The sequence below is a fragment of the Rutidosis leptorrhynchoides genome, chromosome 8 (genome assembly GCF_046630445.1).
Source record: "Rutidosis leptorrhynchoides isolate AG116_Rl617_1_P2 chromosome 8, CSIRO_AGI_Rlap_v1, whole genome shotgun sequence".
Classification (NCBI taxonomy): Eukaryota; Viridiplantae; Streptophyta; class Magnoliopsida; order Asterales; family Asteraceae; genus Rutidosis; species Rutidosis leptorrhynchoides.
The window spans coordinates 259027229-259048625 of NC_092340.1; the positions used below are offsets into that span (position 1 = coordinate 259027229).

At 32.8% G+C, this 21397-nt stretch overlaps 1 protein-coding gene across 1 annotated transcript in view; it reads right to left on the minus strand.

Moving 5' to 3' along the window:
• LOC139864148 (secreted RxLR effector protein 161-like) overlaps window positions 1–21080 on the minus strand; it is a 36366-nt gene extending 15286 nt beyond the window's left edge. The window contains exon 1 of the mRNA XM_071852736.1: window positions 20556–21080. Within this exon, the coding sequence (XP_071708837.1) occupies window positions 20556–21080 (525 nt within the window). The remainder of the gene's footprint in view (window positions 1–20555) is intronic.
• Between the last annotated feature and the right edge of the window lie 317 nt (window positions 21081–21397).

The window sequence follows — 21397 nt, forward strand, 5'->3', positions numbered from 1 at the left end:
AAATAATATATAGATGGGTCAATATGATATGTCAAAACATTGTATACGTGTCTATGATGTCCCAAGATTACATAACATGTATAATACAATATAAATTAGTTAGGATATGTTTAGTCTAGATTTGTTACAAAATTTTCGTAGCTAAAACTAGCAAGTTTATCCAATTTTGTTTTACCCGTCATTTCTTCGTTTCAAATCCGTTTTGAGTGATTTAAGTTGCTATAATGAACTGAAATTTATGAAACTAAACAGAAAAAGTATAGAACCTAGTGTTAAGCATATAGCTAGCGTTCCTTAGTCTCAATCACAGACAGACCTTTTTCGATCTTAGGTGGGCTCTACGACCTCGCAAGGTATAAGTTTATAGTCGGAAATACAGGTTACAAGTCATTTTTTAAAGAGGTAGTCATTTCCGTCGAAAAACGACATCTTGATGACCATTTTAAAAAACATACTTCCACTTTGTGTTTAACCATGATTTTTGGATATAGTATTATGTTCATATGTAATATCATTTCTCCAGAAAACAAACTTTCAATTCAAAGATTAAGATACTTTTTATTTTTTTAACCCAAAACAGCCCTCGATTTCACTACGACATCGTATGTCCGGTTTTACGATGTTCTGCGTGTTTCCAGATTTTAAATCATTAAATTAGCATATCATATAGATATAGAACATGTGTTTAGTTGACTTTAAAAGTCAAGTTAGAAGGATTAACTTTGTTTGCGAACAAGTTTAGAATTAACTAAACTATGTTCTAGTGATTACATGTTCAAATCTTCGAATAAGATAGTTTTATATATATGAATCAAATGATGTTATGAACATAATTACTACCTAAAGTTTAGTAGGTAAACCTACTAGAAGTGAAAAAAATTGATCTAGCTTCAAAGGATTCTTGGATGGCTTGAAAGTTCTTGAAGTAGAATCATGACACGAAAACAAGTTCAAGTAAGATTTCCACTCAAAATAAGATAGTTATAGTTATAAAAATTGAATCAAAGTTTGAATATGAGTATTACCTTGTATTATAAAGATATCTTACTCTAAATAAGAAATATTTCTTGAGCTTAGATGATTACTTGGATTGGATTAGAAAGCTTGGAAGTAATCTTGCAAACTTGATAGTATTCTTGATTTTATGAAACTAGAACTTATAGAATTTATGAAGAACACTTAGAATTTGAAGATAGAACTTGAGAGAGATCAATTAAATGAAGAAAAATTGAAGAATGAAAGTGTTTGTAGGTGTTTTTGGTCGTTGGTATATGGATTAGATATAAAGGATGTGTAAGTTTGTTTTCATGTAAATAATTCATGAATGATTTATAATATTTTTTGTAATTTTTTGAGATAGTTCATGATAGTTGCCAAATGATGGTTACCACATGTTTAATGACTCACATGGGCTGCTAAGGAGCTGATGATTGAGTATATATACCAGTAGTATATAAATCTTAGAAGCTGTGTATTGTACGAGTACGAATACGGGTGCATACGAGTAGAATTGTTGATGAAAATGAATGAGGATGTAATTGTAAGAATTTTTGTTAAGTAGAAGTACTTTGATATATGTCATGAAGTCTTCCAAAAGTGTATTAATACATCTTAATACACTACATGTATATACATTTAACTGAGTCGTTAAGTCATCGTTAGTCGTTATATGTAAGTGTTGTTTCGGAACCTTTAAGTTAACGATCTTGTTAAATGTAATTGATCCATTTTTATTACACTTAAATTAGATGTTAAATTGTTATGTTAACATGTTAACATGGTGTATTAATATATCTTAATATCATATAAATATGTGTAAAATACTATTACAACGATAATCGTTACATATATGTATTGTTTCGAAATCCTTAAGTTAGTAGTCTCATCTTACTCGTGTAGTTCATTGTTAATATGCTTAATGATATATGTAATTATCATTTCATGATGTTAAACATAGTGTATTAATATCTTAACATAATACATATGTATTTAGTAAGACGTTGTTGTAACGATAGTCGTTATATATATCATTTTGCGTTTCTTAATTCACTACTTTCATTTTATGTATATAACTCATTTTTAATGTACTTGGTGAGATACTTACTCATCACAATATCATGTTAAATATATATATATATATATATATATATATATATATATATATATATATATATATATATATATATCATGTCGTTTTTACAAGTTTTAACATCGGTCAACTTGGGTGGTCAATTGTCTACATGAAACTCATTTCAATAAATCAAGTCTTAACAAGTTTGATTGCTTAACATGTTGGAAACATTTAATCATGCAAATATAGTTTTCATTTAATATATAATCATGGTAAAGTTTAGGTCACTACAGTACCTACCCGTTAAATAAATTTCGTCTCAAAATTTTAAGAAATTGAAGGTGTTGACACATCTTCTGGAAATAAGTGCGGCTATTTCTTCTTTATCTGGTCTTTATGTTCCCAGGTGAACTCGGGTCCTCTACGAGCATTCCATCGAACCTTAACAATTGGTATCTTGTTTTGCTTAAGCCTTTTAACCTCACGATCCATTATTTCGACAGGTTCTTCGATGAATTGAAGTTTTTCATTGATTTGGATTTCGTCTAGCGGAATAGTGAGATCTTCTTTAGTAAAACATTTCTTCAAATTCGAGACGTGGAAAGTGTTATGTATAGCCGCGCGTTGTTGAGGTAACTCAAGTCGGTAAGCTACAGGTCCGACACGATCTATAATCTTGAATGGCCCGATATATCTTGGATTTAGTTTCCCCCATTTACCAAATTGAACAACACCTTTCCAAGGTGAAACCTTATGAAAGGACCCGTTCATATACATTATAAACGATTCACAATAGTTGATTACATCGCGAGGTATTTGACCTCTATATGATACATTTTATAAACATTGCATTCGTTTTTAAAAGACAAACTTTCTTTACAATGAAAGTTGACGGCATGCATACCATTTCATAATACATCCAACTATAATTGACATAATAATAATCTTGATGAACTCAATGACTCGAATGCAACGTCTTTCAAAATATGCCATGAATGACTCCAAGTAATATCCTTAAAATGAGCTAATGCACAGCGGAAGATTTCTTTAATACCTGAGAATAAACATGCTTTAAAGTGTCAACCAAAAGGTTGGTGAGTTCATAGGTTTATCATAACAATCATTTCAATATATTAATAGACCACAAGATTTCCGTTTATAAATATATGTACACTCGCAAATGTATAAAAGTATTCTATAAGTTGTAGGCACCTGGTAACAAGCCTTAACGTTCATGTTTTACCCTCTGAAGTACATCAGATCAGGTGTGTTTAAAATAACCTCGAAGTACTAAAGCATCCCATAGTCAGGATGGGGTTTGTCAGGCCCAATAGATCTATCTTTAGAATTCGCGCCTACCGTACATAGACAAGTAGTTTAATGTTACCAAGCTAAGGGTATATTTCTGGTTTAAACCCACATAGAATTAGTTTTAGTACTTGTGCCTATTTCGTAAAACATTTATAAAAATAGCGCATGTATTCTTAGCCCAAAAATATATATTGCAAAAGCAATTAAAAAGGGAGCAAATGAAACTCACAATACTGTATTTCATAGTAAAAATACGTATAACGTCATTTAACAAGTGCAAGGTTGGCCTCGGATTCACGAACATATCAATATTGAGATTCAATATTGCAGGAAAGTACGTAGACGCAACGGAGATGATAAACACTAGATTGACCTCACGAGCATACCCATGAACCATACCCATCACCTCCATAGCTATAACCCATAATTTCCTTAGCTTCGACTCATTCAAAAAAAAACTATTTTGAAATCACTCGGACAGTACTCCGTCGTAATATTTTATGTATACTAATAATATCTTGAAATAATACAGAGCAAATATATATATATATATATATATATATATATATATATATATATATATATATATATATATATATATATATAATCGATTGAGAGAGTTTAGAGAAATATATTTTCAAGTTTCTATGAAATAATGAAACCTATTGAATTCTATTTATAATAGATTTTTGAATTATTAAAGTGAATTATTAAAGTATGAATTATTAAAGTGAATTATTAAAGTATGAATTATTAAAGTGTGAATTATTAAAGTGAATTATTAAAGTATGAATTATTAAAGTGAATTATTAAAGTATGAATTATTAAAGTAAATTATTAAAGTATGAATTATTAAAGTGAATTATTAAAGTATGAATTATTAAAGTGAATTATTAAAGTTAAAGTAAAGTAAAAGTAAAGTAAAGGTAAAGTTAAAGTATAGTAAAAGTATAAAAACTATGTATGTATAATACGCGTATAAATATATATAATATTAATTTAAATTGTTATATATATTTAATGAAATAAAATATAAATATCGTTATATTTATTATACTGGTTAAGTAATGAGTTGTCAAAAGTGATTCTAGATATTTATAAAAGTTATATACGTTTTAATAATAAAGTTCTTTTTAAACTGAAAACGTCTTTGTACGTTTGAAAATAGATTAATAGAATATTATGGAAACCAATTCTCCACTAACTTTTGTCTAAATTTCGTAAATGACACTTTTTATTTTTATTTATAAATAGCTTTACAAATTATTCCGAATATCGTTAAGATGAATAGATTTTCTCAAATCATAGTGGACCTCTCAACAGAGACTTGTAATTATAATTCAATGTTTCTGATAATTCAATCATTTAATATATTTTTTTTAATTTCGTCGATAAGCATATTGAAACAAATACGTTCATATAAAGCATTATATGTTTAAATACTTTGTTGACATTTTCAATTTATAACATATACACATATACATACATATTCATATATGTTCATTTAATGGTTCGTGAATCATTGGAATTTTGTCGAGGTTTAAATGAATGTATAAACATAGTTTAAAATCCATGAGATTTAACTTAACAAACATTGCTTATCGTGTCAGAATAATATAAAGATAAAGTTTAAATTTAGTCAGAAATTTCCGGGTCGTCACAGTACCTACCCGTTAAAGAAATTTCGTCCCCGAAATTTGATAGAGGTCGTTATGGCTAACAATGAGAATGTTATTATGACGATTATGAAGTTTTATCATGTCTAAGAAGTATGGATAAAATAATTCGATTACTCAAAGCGTATCAGGGAAGTTATCGTAAATGAAGGAAATAAGATTATAGTAATTCGTCATAACTTTTGACGTCATCACAATTGATCTCCGAATTTAAAGAAAATCTTTGTAATCTATGTTGGATTTGATGCTTCGATGATTAAGGAGATTATGATTCTCTTCGAATTAATACGATAATCCATCTTAATTTCTCTGTCGGGTATTTCACTATAAATCCGCCTCCTTCGTTTCCATACAACTCACACCTTCTATTCTTTCTCCCTCAACTCATATTTTAAGGTATTTGTCAATATGCTTCATCCAGTACTGATTCTCGATATACTCCTCACTTTCATATCTGTCGTTCTTCTTTTTCATCTGCCTCCAGAAAAATCTATTTACTTCTACTATACTCTCGATTTTATAGTGTTTATAGTTCTTCCGTGTCTTTATATTGCTATATGCATCGATATATACGGTTTATAATTTTTGGGTGGTTGTTGGGTTTTATATCTTCCCTTATATTTCAAAGCCCCTGCTTTTGTCTTCTATAATCATTGACATCCACAGTTAATGCTCCCTTCTATTTGCTGCGATTTATACTCCAATTTCTATTTTGGAGTTTTGTCCTTTCGTTTCTTCTTCTTGCCATTAAGCAACGTTTGTAATGGTCCAGTATTCGCAGATATGAATTTAAGAATGAACATAGTTAATGTTCTAAGAAGGAAATGGTAATGGCACGATCTTGATTTGTTAATTTACCAGAATACCCTGAAAAGACCGAATCATCAAGAAAATATATTCTTGATATTTTTAGAGATTAAATAGAATACAAGATTCGTGTAACATGGAACATGATGACGGCATGGTCTGTGAATCGTCATGTCCCATTAGAAACTCAGCATGACTTACTGTAATATAATCACGTTGATCAAGTGTCATTATATTATACTAACTCATGCTTCAGTTCCCAACACTACTTCAAAACATTCATAATTTAAACTCGAAAGTTTATAGAATATAGAAACTAATAGTTTCTTATATGCTGTAACACTGATAGCGCAAAGAGATAAATGACTTCAGATAAGATTAGTTGTGAAAATATCTTCAGAAATATTGCGGATATTTATAATGAAAGATATGATAATAACTTAGAATTTCTAATATTGATGGATGATGATGAAGATTTGTCTGTAAAGGTTTAGAATAAAGAGTAAGGTATTCGTTAATGACTTTAACAGGCACTGAATCATTTGGATTCTTTGAATGCAGATTTAGTCTTTGTGATTTGTCCACAGCCTCCTTCATAGTCTGTTCAATCCATTTTCCAGTTCCAAACCTTCTGTTTTTCTCAGCTTTACCACCTTACTATTCTTTGTCATCAAACTTTTTACTGTTAAGATCGTTTATAGTTTTTGATGCTTCGTCAGCATTTCAAGAACTAGTTTGCAGTTCAAAATATTTTTCAGAACTTCACATTCAAAGTATGTAAGTCCTGGAGATAGACGTTTTACGTGCACATATAACTGTTGGCGTAGACATGCTGCGAGATTTCAAAATACTGGTTACTGTTTTTCGATGATTCATATGACAATTCTCGTTACAAGATGCGAATGAGTAAATGATGTGATTTCAATAAATATAATGATTTTTCGAAAAGTCAAAGATAATTGAAGTTGTTGGTAAGTTTATTGCTAAGGTGGCGAGATATAAAAGGTCCCCAGTAACGATGACAAAAGGACAACGTATCTATCGAGGTTATAATAAGACTAGTCCGACTGAAAAGTCGAAGTTGACTTGCTGGAGCTGTGACAAGACTGTCTACTTTGAAAAGGAATTGAAAAGTCATTTTAGCTAATAAATGCCAAAGGGTCTGACACGGATACGCGTCGAACTATGACTTTGGCTTCGAGAGCTTTTTAGGTACATAAATGTGGATAATATGTGGTTGGATCATCATCTCGATTGTTCATTGTTTGAAGTGTCTTCAAAAACTTCGGAGAGTTTGAACACAGTTTATAATCGTTAATATACATATGATTTTCTAAGATTTTGAATGATACAAATATTTTTGTGAGTTCCATGAATAGAAATGAGGTTCTAGGACAGTTTTAAAGTCAAAGTATAGTTTTGAAAGATGTAGAAATCTAAGAGTGATGATTTCGGTTATATCTTGAATCGAATTCTGAGATTTCAAAATCAGAATATGTAATTAGATTTTGAACGAGTATGGTTGTTTTGATTTCTATAAAAGAATGTATATTGTTATGAAAGTAGGGAGTATAATGGATGATCTGCTGAATCAGATTCAAAGAATGTAACATATTAATTGTGAATTTATATATCTCTCGGGTATTACCTACCCGTTAAAAAAAAAAATTTCACAATTAATATTTTGTACCAAAGAATTTTATAACAGTCTTTATGGAAATATATATGTGTATATTTCTTCAGATGTAATATAGATTTAATGAGTTAATATTAAATTAAACTCATTTGATTTATGGTTAAGGCTAGGATAGATAATTTCTAAACTTTAGAAATTACATAATCGTCGTAGAATGTTTCCCCAATGAAGTTATGAATCAATACTTCATCGTTGTGGTATTCCTTGGTATCTACATGGCGTATGACATCGATGCTCGTGGGACAGATTGTGAAGTTGAGGTTTGCGATGCGGTTGTTGTTGGTGGTGGTAATGGTACTGTTGATGTTGTTGATGGTGGTACTGGTTATGCTGCTGGTGCTGCTGCTGGTGTTTGTAACCTTTGCACCATATTCTCCAAAGCCACTACCCGAGCGCGAAGCTCGTTGACTTCTTCTATTACACCGGGGTGATTGTCGGTTTGGACGAGATGATAGATAAGATCTAGAATTTGGTGTAGTATGTAATCGTGACGAGATACTCTAGAAATAAGAGAGAAAATGGTGTTTCGGACAGGTTCGCTGGTAAGTGCTTCAGGTTCATTGCCAAGAGGGCAATGTGGTGGATGAAAGGGATCACCTTCTTCTTGTCTCCAATGGTTAAGTAGATTACGAACCCATCCCCAATTCATCCAAAATAGATGATGGCTAATTGGTTGATCCATTCCGGTCACGGTGGTTTCGGAGCTCATGTGAAAATCCATATCGGCATAGCTGTCAGAATCCGAGGAACTCGAACTGGTTGAGGGATCCATGTTGTATGATCAGGGAAAGAATTTTTTGGTATGAAATAGATTGTAGAATTTAGATTTGGTATTCTTCAATACATAATTTACATATGTATATATAATACCAAAATCCCATAAATTACGGAGGAATCTTTGAAAGATGTCAATCAAAGTTCACAGTAACAGATATGCTAAGATAAGAATTCGTCTATACATTATTATGCAATAAATGTAGGAAAACGCGTCTAGACTTAAGAATGATAAGCAGGTAATTTCCTAAGGATGGTAAGTAGATGATTTCCGACTAAAAATGATAAGCAACTTTTGACATGCAGACACGGTCAAAGTCCAGACTCACTAATGCATTTTAACAACTATCAGTTAGACACACTAATGCAAGACCTGGTTCACTAAGACCACCGCTCTGATACCAACTGAAAGTTGGGGACGCATCCCACTCAGTGCCTTCTCAGCTAACCGCCTGTGACCACTGAGCGTACCTCAGACACTGATTTTACGGCCCGTATCTCGGCAGTACAGCCAACCCTAATAGGGACCGCGAGGAGTAAGAGCCAATGCTTCGTCACATGTAACACTGTGAGAACCCCCTCTACGATTAACCCGCTAATAAACGGCATTAAACCAGCTCTGATACCAACTGAAAGGACCCGTTCATATACATTATAAACGATTCACAATAGTTGATTACATCGCGAGGTATTTGACCTCTATATGATACATTTTATAAACATTGCATTCGTTTTTAAAAGACAAACTTTCTTTACAATGAAAGTTGACGGCATGCACACCATTTCATAATACATCCAACTATAATTGACATAATAATAACCTTGATGAACTCAATGACTCGAATGTAACGTCTTTCAAAATATGCCATGAATGACTCCAAGTAATATCCTTAAAATGAGCTAATGCACAGCGGAAGATTTCTTTAATACCTGAGAATAAACATGCTTTAAAGTGTCAACCAAAAGGTTGGTGAGTTCATAGGTTTATCATAACAATCATTTCAATATATTAATAGACCACAAGATTTCCGTTTATAAATATATGTACACTCGCAAATATATAAAAGTATTCTATAAGTTGTAGGCACCTGGTAACAAGCCTTAACGTTCATGTTTTACCCTCTGAAGTACACCAGATTAGGTGTGTTTAAAATAACCTCGAAGTACTAAAGCATCCCATTGTCAGGATGAGGTTTGTCAGGCCCAATAGATCTATCTTTAGAATTCGCGCCTACCGTACATAGACAAGTAGTTTAATGTTACCAAGCTAAGGGTATATTTCTGGTTTAAACCCACATAGAATTAGTTTTAGTACTTGTGCCTATTTCGTAAAACATTTATAAAATAGCGCATGTATTCTTAGCCCAAAAATATATATTGCAAAAGCAATTAAAAAGGGAGCAAATGAAACTCACAATACTGTATTTCGTAGTAAAAATACGTATAACGTCATTTAACAAGTGCAAGGTTGGCCTCGGATTCACGAACGTATCAATATTGAGATTCAATATTGCAGGAAAGTACGTAGACGCAACGGAGATGATAAACACTAGATTGACCTCACGAGCATACCCATGAACCATACCCATCACCTCCATAGCTATAACCCATAATTTCCTTAGCTTCGACTCATTCAAAAAAAAAAACTATTTTGAAATCACTCGGACAGTACTTCGTCGTAATATTTTATGTATACTAATAATATCTTGAAATAATACAGAGCAAATATATATATATATATATATATATATATATATATATATATATATATAAATCGATTGAGAGAGTTTAGAGAAATATATTTTCAAGTTTCTATGAAATAATGAAACCTATTGAATTCTATTTATAATAGATTTTTGAATTATTAAAGTGAATTATTAAAGTATGAATTATTAAAGTGAATTATTAAAGTATGAATTATTAAAGTGAATTATTAAAGTATGAATTATTAAAGTGTGAATTATTAAAGTGTGAATTATTAAAGTAAATTATTAAAGTATGAATTATTAAAGTGAATTATTAAAGTATAAATTATTAAAGTGAATTATTAAAGTTAAAGTAAAGTAAAAGTAAAGTAAAGGTAAAGTTAAAGTATAGTAAAAGTATAAAAACTATGTATGTATAATACGCGTATAAATATATATAATATTAATTTAAATTGTTATATATATTTAATGAAATAAAATATAAATATCGTTATATTTATTATACTGGTTAAGTAATGAGTTGTCAAAAGTGATTCTAGATATTTATAAAAGTTATATACGTTTTAATAATAAAGTTCTTTTTAAACTGAAAACGTCTTTGTACATTTGAAAATAGATTAATAGAATATTATAGAAACCAATTCTCCACTAACTTTTGTCTAAATTTCATAAATGACACTTTTTATTTTTATTTATAAATATCTTTACAAATTATTCCAAATATCGTTAAGATGAATAGATTTTCTCAAATCATAGTGGACCTCTCAACAGAAACTTGTAATCATAATTCAATGTTTCTGATAATTCAATCATTTAATATATTTTTTTTTAATTTCGTCGATAATCATATTGAAACAAATACGTTCATATAAAGCATTATATGTTTAAATACTTTGTTGACATTTTCAATTTATAACATATACACATATACATACATATTCATATATGTTCATTTAATGGTTCATGAATCATTGGAATTTTGTCGAGGTTTAAATGAATGTATAAACATAGTTTAAAATCCTTGAGATTTAACTTAACAAACATTGCTTATCGTGTCAGAATAATATAAAGATAAAGTTTAAATTTAGTCAGAAATTTTCGGGTCGTCACACCTTAAGCATGACCATCTCTTCAATTTCAAATTCTATATCTTTTCTTTTAATGTCCGCGTAGCTCTTTTGTCGACTTTGGGCGGTTTTTAACCGTTGTTGAATCTGGATGATCTTCTCGGTAGTTTCTTGAATTATCTCCGGACCCGTAATTTGTCTATCCCCAACTTCACTCCAACAAATCGGAGACCTGCACTTTTCTACCATAATGTGCCTCAAACGGTGCCATCTCAATACTTGAGTGGTAACTGTTGTTGTAGGAAAACTCTGCTAACGGTAGGTGTCGATCCTAACTGTTTCCAAAATCAATAACACATGCTCGTATCATGTCTTCAAGCGTTTGTATCCTCATTTTGCTCTGCCCATCAGTCTGTGGATGATAGGCAGTACTCATGTCTAGACGAGTTCCTAATGCTTGCTGTAATGTCTGCCAAAACCTTGAAACAAATCTGCCATCCCTATCAGAGATAATAGAGATTGGTATTCCATGTCTGGAGACAACTTCTTTCAAGTATAATCACGCCAACTTCTCCATTTTTTCATCTTCTCTCATTGGCATAAAATGTGCTGATTTGGTGAGACGATCGGCTATTATCCAAATAGTATCATAACCACTTGCAGTCCTTGGCAATTTAGTAATGAAATCCATGGTAATGTTTTCCCATTTCCATTCCGGGATTTCAGGTTGTTGAAGTAGACCTGATGGTTTCTGATGTTCAGCTTTGACCTTAGAACACGTCAAACATTCTCCTACATATCTCGCAATATCGGCTTTCATACTCGGCCACCAAAAATGTTTCTTGAGGTCCTTGTACATCTTTCCCGCTCCGGGATGTATTGAGTATCTGGTTTATGTGCTTCCCCAAGTACCATTTCTCTCACATCTCCAAACTTTGGTACCCAAATTCTTTCAACTCTATACCGGGTTCTGTCTTCTCGAATATTAAGGTGTTTCTCCGATCCTTTGGGTATTTCATTCTTCAAATTCCATTCTTTTATAACTCCCTGTTGCGCCTCCTTTATTTGAGTAGTAAGGTTAGTACGAATAATTATATTCATAGCTTTTACCCCTATAGGTTCTTTGTCCTTTCTACTCAAGGCATCGGCTACCACATTCGCCTTCCCCGGGTGGTAACGAATCTCGAAATCGTAATCATTCAATAACTCAATCCACCTACGCTGCCTCATGTTCAGTTGTTTCTGATTAAATATGTGTTGGAGACTTTTGTGGTCGGTATATATAATACTTTTGACCCTATATAAGTAGTGCCTCTAAGTCTTTAATGCAAAAACAATCGCGCCTAGTTCCAAATCGTGTTTCGTATAATTTTGCTCGTGAATCTTTATTTCTCTAGACGCATAGGCAATTACCTTCGTTAGTTGCATTAATACACAACCAAGACCTTGCTTTGAGGCGTCACAATATATCACAAAATCATCATTCCCTTCAGGCAATGATAATATAGGTGCCGTAGTTAACTTTTTCTTCAACAATTGAAATGCTTTTTCTTGTTCATCCTTCCATTCAAATTTCTTCCCTTTATGCGTTAATGCAGTTAAGGATTTTGCTATTTTGGAAAAATCTTGGATGAATCTTCTTCAGGAACCAACTAGTCCTAAAAATTGGCGTATGTGTTTCGGATTTTTGGAGTTTTCGGGGTTTCTCATTTTTCAACGGTTTCAATCTTTGCCAGATCCACCTGAATACCTTCTTTGTTCACTATGTGACCGAGAAATTGAACTTCTTCCAACCAAAATGCACACTTTGAAAACTTAGCATACAGTTTTTCTTTCCTCAACAACTCTAGCACTTTTCTCAAATGTTTTTTGTGCTCTTGATCATTCTTTGAGTAGATAAGTATGTCATCGATGAAAACAATGACAAACTTGTCAAGATATGGTCCACACACTCGGTTCATAAGGTCCATGAACACAGCTGGTGCGTTAGTCAAACCAAATGGCATAACCATAAACTCGTAATGACCGTAACGCGTCCTAAAAGCTGTTTTCGGAATATCATCCTCCTTCACCCGCATTTGATGATATCCAGAACATAAATCGATCTTCGAATAAACCGACGAGCCTTGTAGTTGATCAAATAAGTCGTCGATTCTCGGTAGTGGATAACGGTTCTTGATGGTAAGTTTGTTCAACTCTCGGTAGTCGATACACAACCTGAATGTACCATCCTTCTTTTTGACAAACAAAACAGGAGCTCCCCATAGTGATGTTCTTGGTCGAATGAAATCACGCTCTAAAAGTTCTTGTAATTGGCTTTGGAGTTCCTTCATTTCGCTGGGTGCGAGTCTGTATGGAGCACGAGCTATTGGTGCAGATCCGGGTACAAAATCTATTTGAAATTCAACGGATCGGTGTGGAGGTAGACCCGGTAATTCTTTCAAAAATACATCGGGAAATTCTTTTACGATGGAAACATCATTGATGTTCTTTTCTTCGGTTTGTACTTTCTCAACATGTGCTAAAATAGCATAGCAACCTTTTCTTATTAGCTTTTGCGCCTTCAAATTACTAATAAGATTTAGCTTCGCGTTGCTCTTTTCTCCGTACACCATTAAGGGTTTTTCTTTTTCCCGTACAATGCGAATTGCATTTTTGTAACATACGATATCTACTCTCTCCTTTTTCAACCAGTCCATGCCAATTATCACATCAAAACTTCCTAACTCTACTGGTATCAAATCAATCTTAAATGTTTCACTAACCAGCTTAATTTCTCGATTTTGACATATATTATCTGCTGTAATTAATTTACCGTTTGCTAATTCGAGTAAAAATTTATTATCCAAAGGCGTCAATGGATAACTTAATTTAGCACAAAAATCTCTACTCACATAGCTTCTATCCGCACCCGAATCAAATAAAACATAAGCAGATGTATTGTCAATAAGAAACGTACCCGTAACAAGCTCCGGGCCTTTCTGCGCTTCTGCCGCATTAATATTGAAAAATATTCCGCGGCCTTGCCCATTAGTATTCCCTTGGTTTAGGCAATTTCTAATAATGTGGCTCGGTTTTCCACATTTATAACAAACTACGTCGGCATTATTTGTTCCGACATTATTTGTTTCTTTATTTTTGTTGTTCTTTGGTCTGTAAACCTCACATTTTGCCGCGCCATGACCACTTCTCTTACACTTGGTGCAAAATGTTGTGCAGAACACATTCAGATGGTACTCTGCACACCTGAAGCATAGTTGTTTCTGTTGTTTGTTGTTATTGAAATGGTTGTTGTTGCGATTGTTATTATTGTTGGGACGGTGGTTGTAATGTTTATTGTTGTTGAGATAGTTGTTGTTGCAAAATTTGGTGCGATTGAAGTTGTGATTGTTGTGTTGATTGTTAAAATTGTGACCCTTGTCACTGGTTTCTTCCCACTTTCTCTTGATTTGTTTCACGTTGGCTTCTTCAGCCGCCTGCTCTTTAATTCTTTCCTCAATCTGATTTATGAGTTTATGAGCCATTCGACTCGCCTTTTGTATGGAGACGGGCTCGTGTGAACTTATATCTTATTGGATCCTTTCTGGTAACCCTTTTACAAGTGCGTCGATTTTCTCCTCTTTATCTTCGAACGCTCTTGGGTACAATAAACACAACTCCGTGAATCATCGTTCGTATGTGATAATATCGAATTCTTGTGTTCGTAATCCCTTAAGCTCTACTTTGAGCTTATTGACCTCGTTTCTGGGACGATACTGCTCAGTTATCAGATGTTTGAATGCTGACCACGGTAATGCGTACGCAACATCTGGTCCCACTTACTCTAGATAGGTATTCTACCATGTTAACACGGTACCTGTGAAGGTATGCGTAGCGTACTTTACTTTGTCTTCTTCAGTACACTTACTTATTGCAAACACCGATTCAACCTTTTCGGTCCACCGTTTCAATCCGATTGGACCCTCGGTTCCATCGAATTCCAAAGGTTTACAGGCAATGAATTCTTTGTAGGAGCATCCTACACGATTTCTTGTGGCGTTATTTGCATTGCTAGATTCAGAGTTATTGTTGTTGTTTTGCATAGCAGCCTGTACTGCGGCTATGTTTGCTGCAAGGAAAACACGAAAGTCTTCCTCGCTCATGTTCAAATTCTGACGAGTCGTCGGTGCCATTTCCTTCAAAAATAGCAAAAAAGAATTAAGTTAATCATATAGAATATTAAGAGTAGTCAATAGTATTTCGTAGCATAGTATGAACTCATTTATAAAAGCTTTTTCTTCATATTAGCATTTTATAGTTATAATAATATTTCGCGTTCAAACTATTATACAATATTTTACAAACTTACAATACCGCTATTATACATATAGCATGAAATATAGCGCACAATAACTTTGATACAAAACAGTTGTGACAACAATCCTAGTTAATACGCAAGTCGTTCAGCAAAGGCAATAAAAATACGTAATTCATAAGTCCAGAAACAAGTCATGCATTCTGATTTTACTAAGACTACTTCCTATCCTTGGTCTTGTGGAACATAACCGTTGTGGTCGTTGACAAGACAGCATGTTGTAACGTCGTCAAAGGGACGAGGGTTTCGTAATGCCTAACAGCCCCGTAATAATCTAAAAACCTTGTTTCTCCCCCCAACTACTGAATCCGTCACTTGTGGGAAGGTTTTATTTAAAAGTTGTAATCCGATGTTCTTTTTCTCACTTTGGTGAGAAGCGAACATCACTAACCCGTAAGCATAACATGCCTCTTTATGTTGCATGTTAGAAGCTCTTTCTAACTCACGAAGTCCTACGTTGGGATATGTTGAGTCAAAATAGGTTCTTAACCCGTAGCGTAAAATTGCATTTGGGTTCCCCGCATTTAACGCTTTAAAGAAAACACGGCGTAACTTACGGTGTCCCCAATGTGATATACCCCATCTTTTAAATGAAAGCCTTTTATAAACTAAGGCATGCCTGGAACGTTCTTCAAATGTTCTACAAACTAATTTTGCTGTAAATAATTGTGCCGACGAATTCTGACTGACTTTAGACAAGATTTCATCAATCATGTCCCCGGGTAGGTCTTCTAAAATTTTTGGTTGTCTTAATGTCCATTGTGTTTTTATACTGTAAAACAGACGAGAATTAGATTCGTAAAAGATAATTATCAAATAATACAAGTAATTTTTACATACAACATGAAAGTACAAGTACACTAATATTACATATATTACACCGCATGATTACAACTCTTTATTCCGACTCACTTGTTTCTTCTTCTTCGGACTTGGTTTGTTTCGCTAATTTCCTAGGGATATATGGTGCTCCCCTAATACGAGCCGTTCTTTTCACAAATGGTCTAGAAGGACCCGGTGGCTTAGATGTTCCCTAGTTATAGCTAAAACTTAAGAAATACGGGTGTTGATGGTATTTTTCATCGGGACATTTCATGTTAACATAGAGGTCACCGGGGTTGGACTCGGGTTTTTCTATTTTTATGCCTTTTCCCTTATTATTTTCTTTTGCCTTTTCAAATTGTGTCGGGGTAATTTCTATAACATCATCGGAATCCTCATCGGGATCCGATTCATTGAAAAATTGGTAATCTTCCCAATATTTTGCTTCCTCGGCAGAAACACCATTGACCATTATTAATTTTGGTCTATTGGTTGAGGATTTTCTTTTATTTATCTGTTTTTCAGTGGTTTCTAATATTTCCTCCCCCGAAACCTCTTCTTCTTTGGGTTCCTCTTCTTCCGGTTCCTCTTCTTCCGGTTCCTCTTCTTCCGGTTCCTCTTCGGGAATTTGTGAATCTTCCCAATATATATTCGACTCTTCATTATTATTAGGTGAGTCGGTGGAATTTGTATTAGAGGTAGACATCTATCACACAATATCAAATACGTTAAGAGATTAATATATCACATAATATTTACATGTTAATAATATATAGTTTCCAACAAACAAAAAAATGTTAAGCAATCGTTTTTAAAGAAAACACGGTCGAAGTCCAGACTCACTAATGCATCCTAACAAATTCGGTTAGACACACTAATGCAAGTTTCTGGTTCTCTAAGACCAACGCTCTGATACCAACTGAAATGTCCCGTTCATATTGATTATAAACGTTCCATATTAATTGATTTCATTGCGAGGTTTTGACCTTTATATGATACGTTTTTCAAAGGCTGCATTCGATTTTAAAACAAACCATAAATTTTTAAATATTACGACGATTATCAAATAATGATAATCTAGAATATAGCGTTTTCACACGACCGTTACATAATAGTTTACAATAATAATACACATTAATATATGCCTTCGAATGCAGTTTTTAAACAATATTATACAAGCATGGACTCCAAATCTTGTCCTTAATTTAGTATGCAACAGCGGAAGCTCTTAACAATCACCTGAGAATAAACATGCTTAAAATGTCAACAAAAAATGTTGGTGAGTTATAGGTTTAACCTATATATTTATCAAATTGTAATAATAGACCACAAGATTTCATTTCTCATAAATACACATCTCGTATCAGGCATTTTGCAAACTGCATAGAGATAAAAATCATTCATATGGTGAACACCTGGTAACCGACCTTAACAAGATGCATATAGAATATCCCCTATCATTCTGGGACTCCCTTCGGACATGATAAATTCGAAGTACTAAAGCATCCGGTACTTTGGATGGGGCTTGTTGGGCCCAATAGATCTATCTTTAGGATTCACGTCAATTAGGGTGTCTGTTCCCTAATTCTTAGATTACCAGACTAAAAAGGGGCATATTCGGTTTAATAATTCAACCATAGAATGTAGTTTCATGTACTTGTGTCTATTTCATAAAACATTTATAAAATTGCATGTATTCTCATCCCAAAATATTAGATTTTAAAAGTGGGACTATAACTCACTTTCACATATTTTTACTTCGTCGGGAAGTAAGACTTGGCCACTGGTCGATTCATGAACCTATAACAAATATGTACATATATATCAAAGTATGTTCAAAATATATTTACAACATTTTTAATACGTTTTAATGTTTTAAGTTTATTAAGTCACCTGTCCTCGTTAGTAACCTACAACTAATTGTCCATAGTTATATGTACAGAAATAAATTGATATATATTATCTTGACCCAATCCACGACCCAGTGTATACACGTCTCAGGCTAGATCACAACTCAAAGTATATATATTTTTAGAATCAACCTCAACTCTGTATAGATAACTCCAACATTACTGCATATAGAGTGTCTATGGTTGTTCCAAATAATATATATAGACGGGTCGATATGATATGTCAAAACATTTGCATATGTGTCTATGGTATCCCAAGATTACATAATATATTAGAATACATGTATAATACAATATAAGTTAGCTAGGATATGATTAATATAGATTTGTTACAATATTTCCCGTAGCTACAACAATCAAAAAAATATCCAATCTTGTTTTACCCATAACTTCTTCGTTTTAAATCCATTTTGAGTGAATCAAATTCCTATGGTTTCATATTGAACTCAATTTTATGAATCTAAACAGAAAATGTATAGGTTTATAGTCGAAAATATAAGTTACAAGTCGTTTTTGTAATAGGTAGTCATTTCAGTCGAAAGAACGACGTCTTGATGACTATTTTGAAAAACATAATTCCATTTTGAGTTTAACCATGATTTTTGGATATAGTTTCATGTTCATAAGAAAAATTATTTTCCCAGAAGAACAACTTTTAAATCAAAGTTTATCATAGTTTTTAATTATCAAACCCAAAACAGCCCGCGGTATTACTACGACGGCGTATATCCGGTTTTACGGTGTTTTTCGTGTTTTCCGGTTTTAAATCATTAAGTTAGCATATCATATAGATATAGAACATGTGTTTAGTTGATTTTAAAAGTCAAGTTAGAAGGATTAACTTTTGTTTGCGAACAAGTTTAGAATTAACTAAACTATGTTCTAGTGATTTCAAGTTTAAACCTTCGAATAAGGTAGTTTTATATATATGAATCGAATGATGTTATGAACATCATTACTACCTCAGGTTTTGTTGACAAACCTACTGGAAATGAGAAAAATAGATCTAGCTTCAAAGGATCCTTGGATGGCTTGAAAGTTCTTGAAGCAGAATCATGACACGAAAACAAGTTCAAGTAAGATTTCCACTTGAAATAAGATTGTTATAGTTATAGAAATTGAATCGAAGTTTGAATATGAGTATTACCTTGTATTAGAAAGATATATTACTGTAAATAAGAAAGATTTCTTGAGGTTGGATGATCACTTTACAAGATTGGAAGTAAGCTAGCAAACTTGAAAGTATTCTTGATTTAATGAAACTAGAACTTATAGAATTTATGAAGAACATTTAGAACTTGAAGATAGAACTTGAGAGAGATCAATTAGATGAAGAAAATTGAAGAATGAAAGTGTTTGTAAGTGTTTTTGGCCATTGGTATATGGATTAGATATAAAGGATGTGTAATTTTGTTTACTTGTAAATAAGTCATGAATGATTACTAATATTTTTGTAATTTTATGAGATATTTCATGCTAGTTGCCAAATGATGGTTCCCACATGTGTTAGGTGACTCACATGGGCTGCTAAGAGCTGATCATTGGAGTGTATATACCAATAGTACATACATCTAAAAGCTATGTATTGTATGAGTACGAATACGGGTGCATACGAGTAGAATTGTTGATGAAACTGAACGAGGATGTAATTGTAAGCATTTTTGTTAAGTAGAAGTATTTTGATAAGTGTCTTTAAGTCTTTCAAAAGTGTATGAATACATATTAAAACACTACATGTATATACATTTTAACTGAGTCGTTAAATCATCGTTAGTCGTTACATGTAAATGTTGTTTTGAGGCCTTTAGGTTAACGATCCTGTTAAGTGTTGTTAACCTATTGTTTATTATATCAAATGAGATGTTAAATTATTACATTATCATGATATTATGATGTATTAATATATCTTAATATGATATATATATATATACAATTAAATGTCGTTACAACGATAATCGTTACATATATGCCTCGTTTCGAAATCCTTAAGTTAGTAGTCTTGTTTTTACATATGTAGTTCATTGTTAATATACTTAATGATATGTTTACTTATCATAATACCATGTTAACTATATATATATATATATCCATATATATATATATAACATCATATAGTTTTTACAAGTTTTAACGTTCGTGAATCACCGGTCAACTTGGGTGGTCAATTGTCTATATGAAATCTATTTCACTTAATCAAGTCTTAACAAGTTTGATTGCTTAACATGTTGGAAACACTTAATCATGTAAATAACAATTTCATTTAATATATATAAACATGGAAAATTTCGGGTCACTACAGTCTCGGGCTAATGCTTTAGTCAAGTGATCCGCTAAATTTTGTTGTGATCTAACGAAACTTACGGATATCACTACATGTGAAATCAGCTCGCGAACCATATTGTGTCTAACACCTAAGTGTCTAGACTTTCCATTGTACATTTGGCTATAAGCCTTAGCCAAAGTAGCTTCACTGTCACAACGGATGGAAATAGGAGATATTGGCTTTGGCCACAAAGGAATTTCATGAATCAGATTCCTCAACCAATCAGCTTCCTTACCAGCCGCAGCTAAAGCTACAAATTTAGACTCCATGGTTGAATTTGTAATGTATGTTTTCTTCTTAGAAGCCCATGATATAGCACCTCCTCCAAATAAGAATATCCAACCAGTCGTAGATGAATGATCTTCGACATTGGTTATCCAACTTGCATCCGAATATCCTTCCAAAACTGAAGGGAACCCAGTATAAGTGATACCATAATCTATAGTACCTTTTAAGTACTTGAATACTCTAACCACAGCACGCCAATGAGTAGCATTTGGATTACTAGTAAACCTACTCAGTTTTCCCACTATGAAAGCAATATCGGGGCGTGTGCTTGTCATAGCATACATCAAACATCCAATTGCTCGAGAGTATTCAAGCTGTGATACAGCTTTACCCTAATGGGGCATAAGCTTCACAGTTGTATCAACGGGAGTATTCAAGGGAGAACATTGATCACACTTAAACCGTTTCAGAATCTTCTCAATGTAATGAGATTGTGTGACCGTGATACCTCTGTCATCCCTTTTAATCCTTATACCTAGGATTACATCCGCCACTCCCATGTCCTTCATGGAGAACTTCGAAGATGAAAACTCTTTTGTTCTATCAATTTGATCTTGGTCAGTACCAAAGATCAACATGTCATCCACGTATA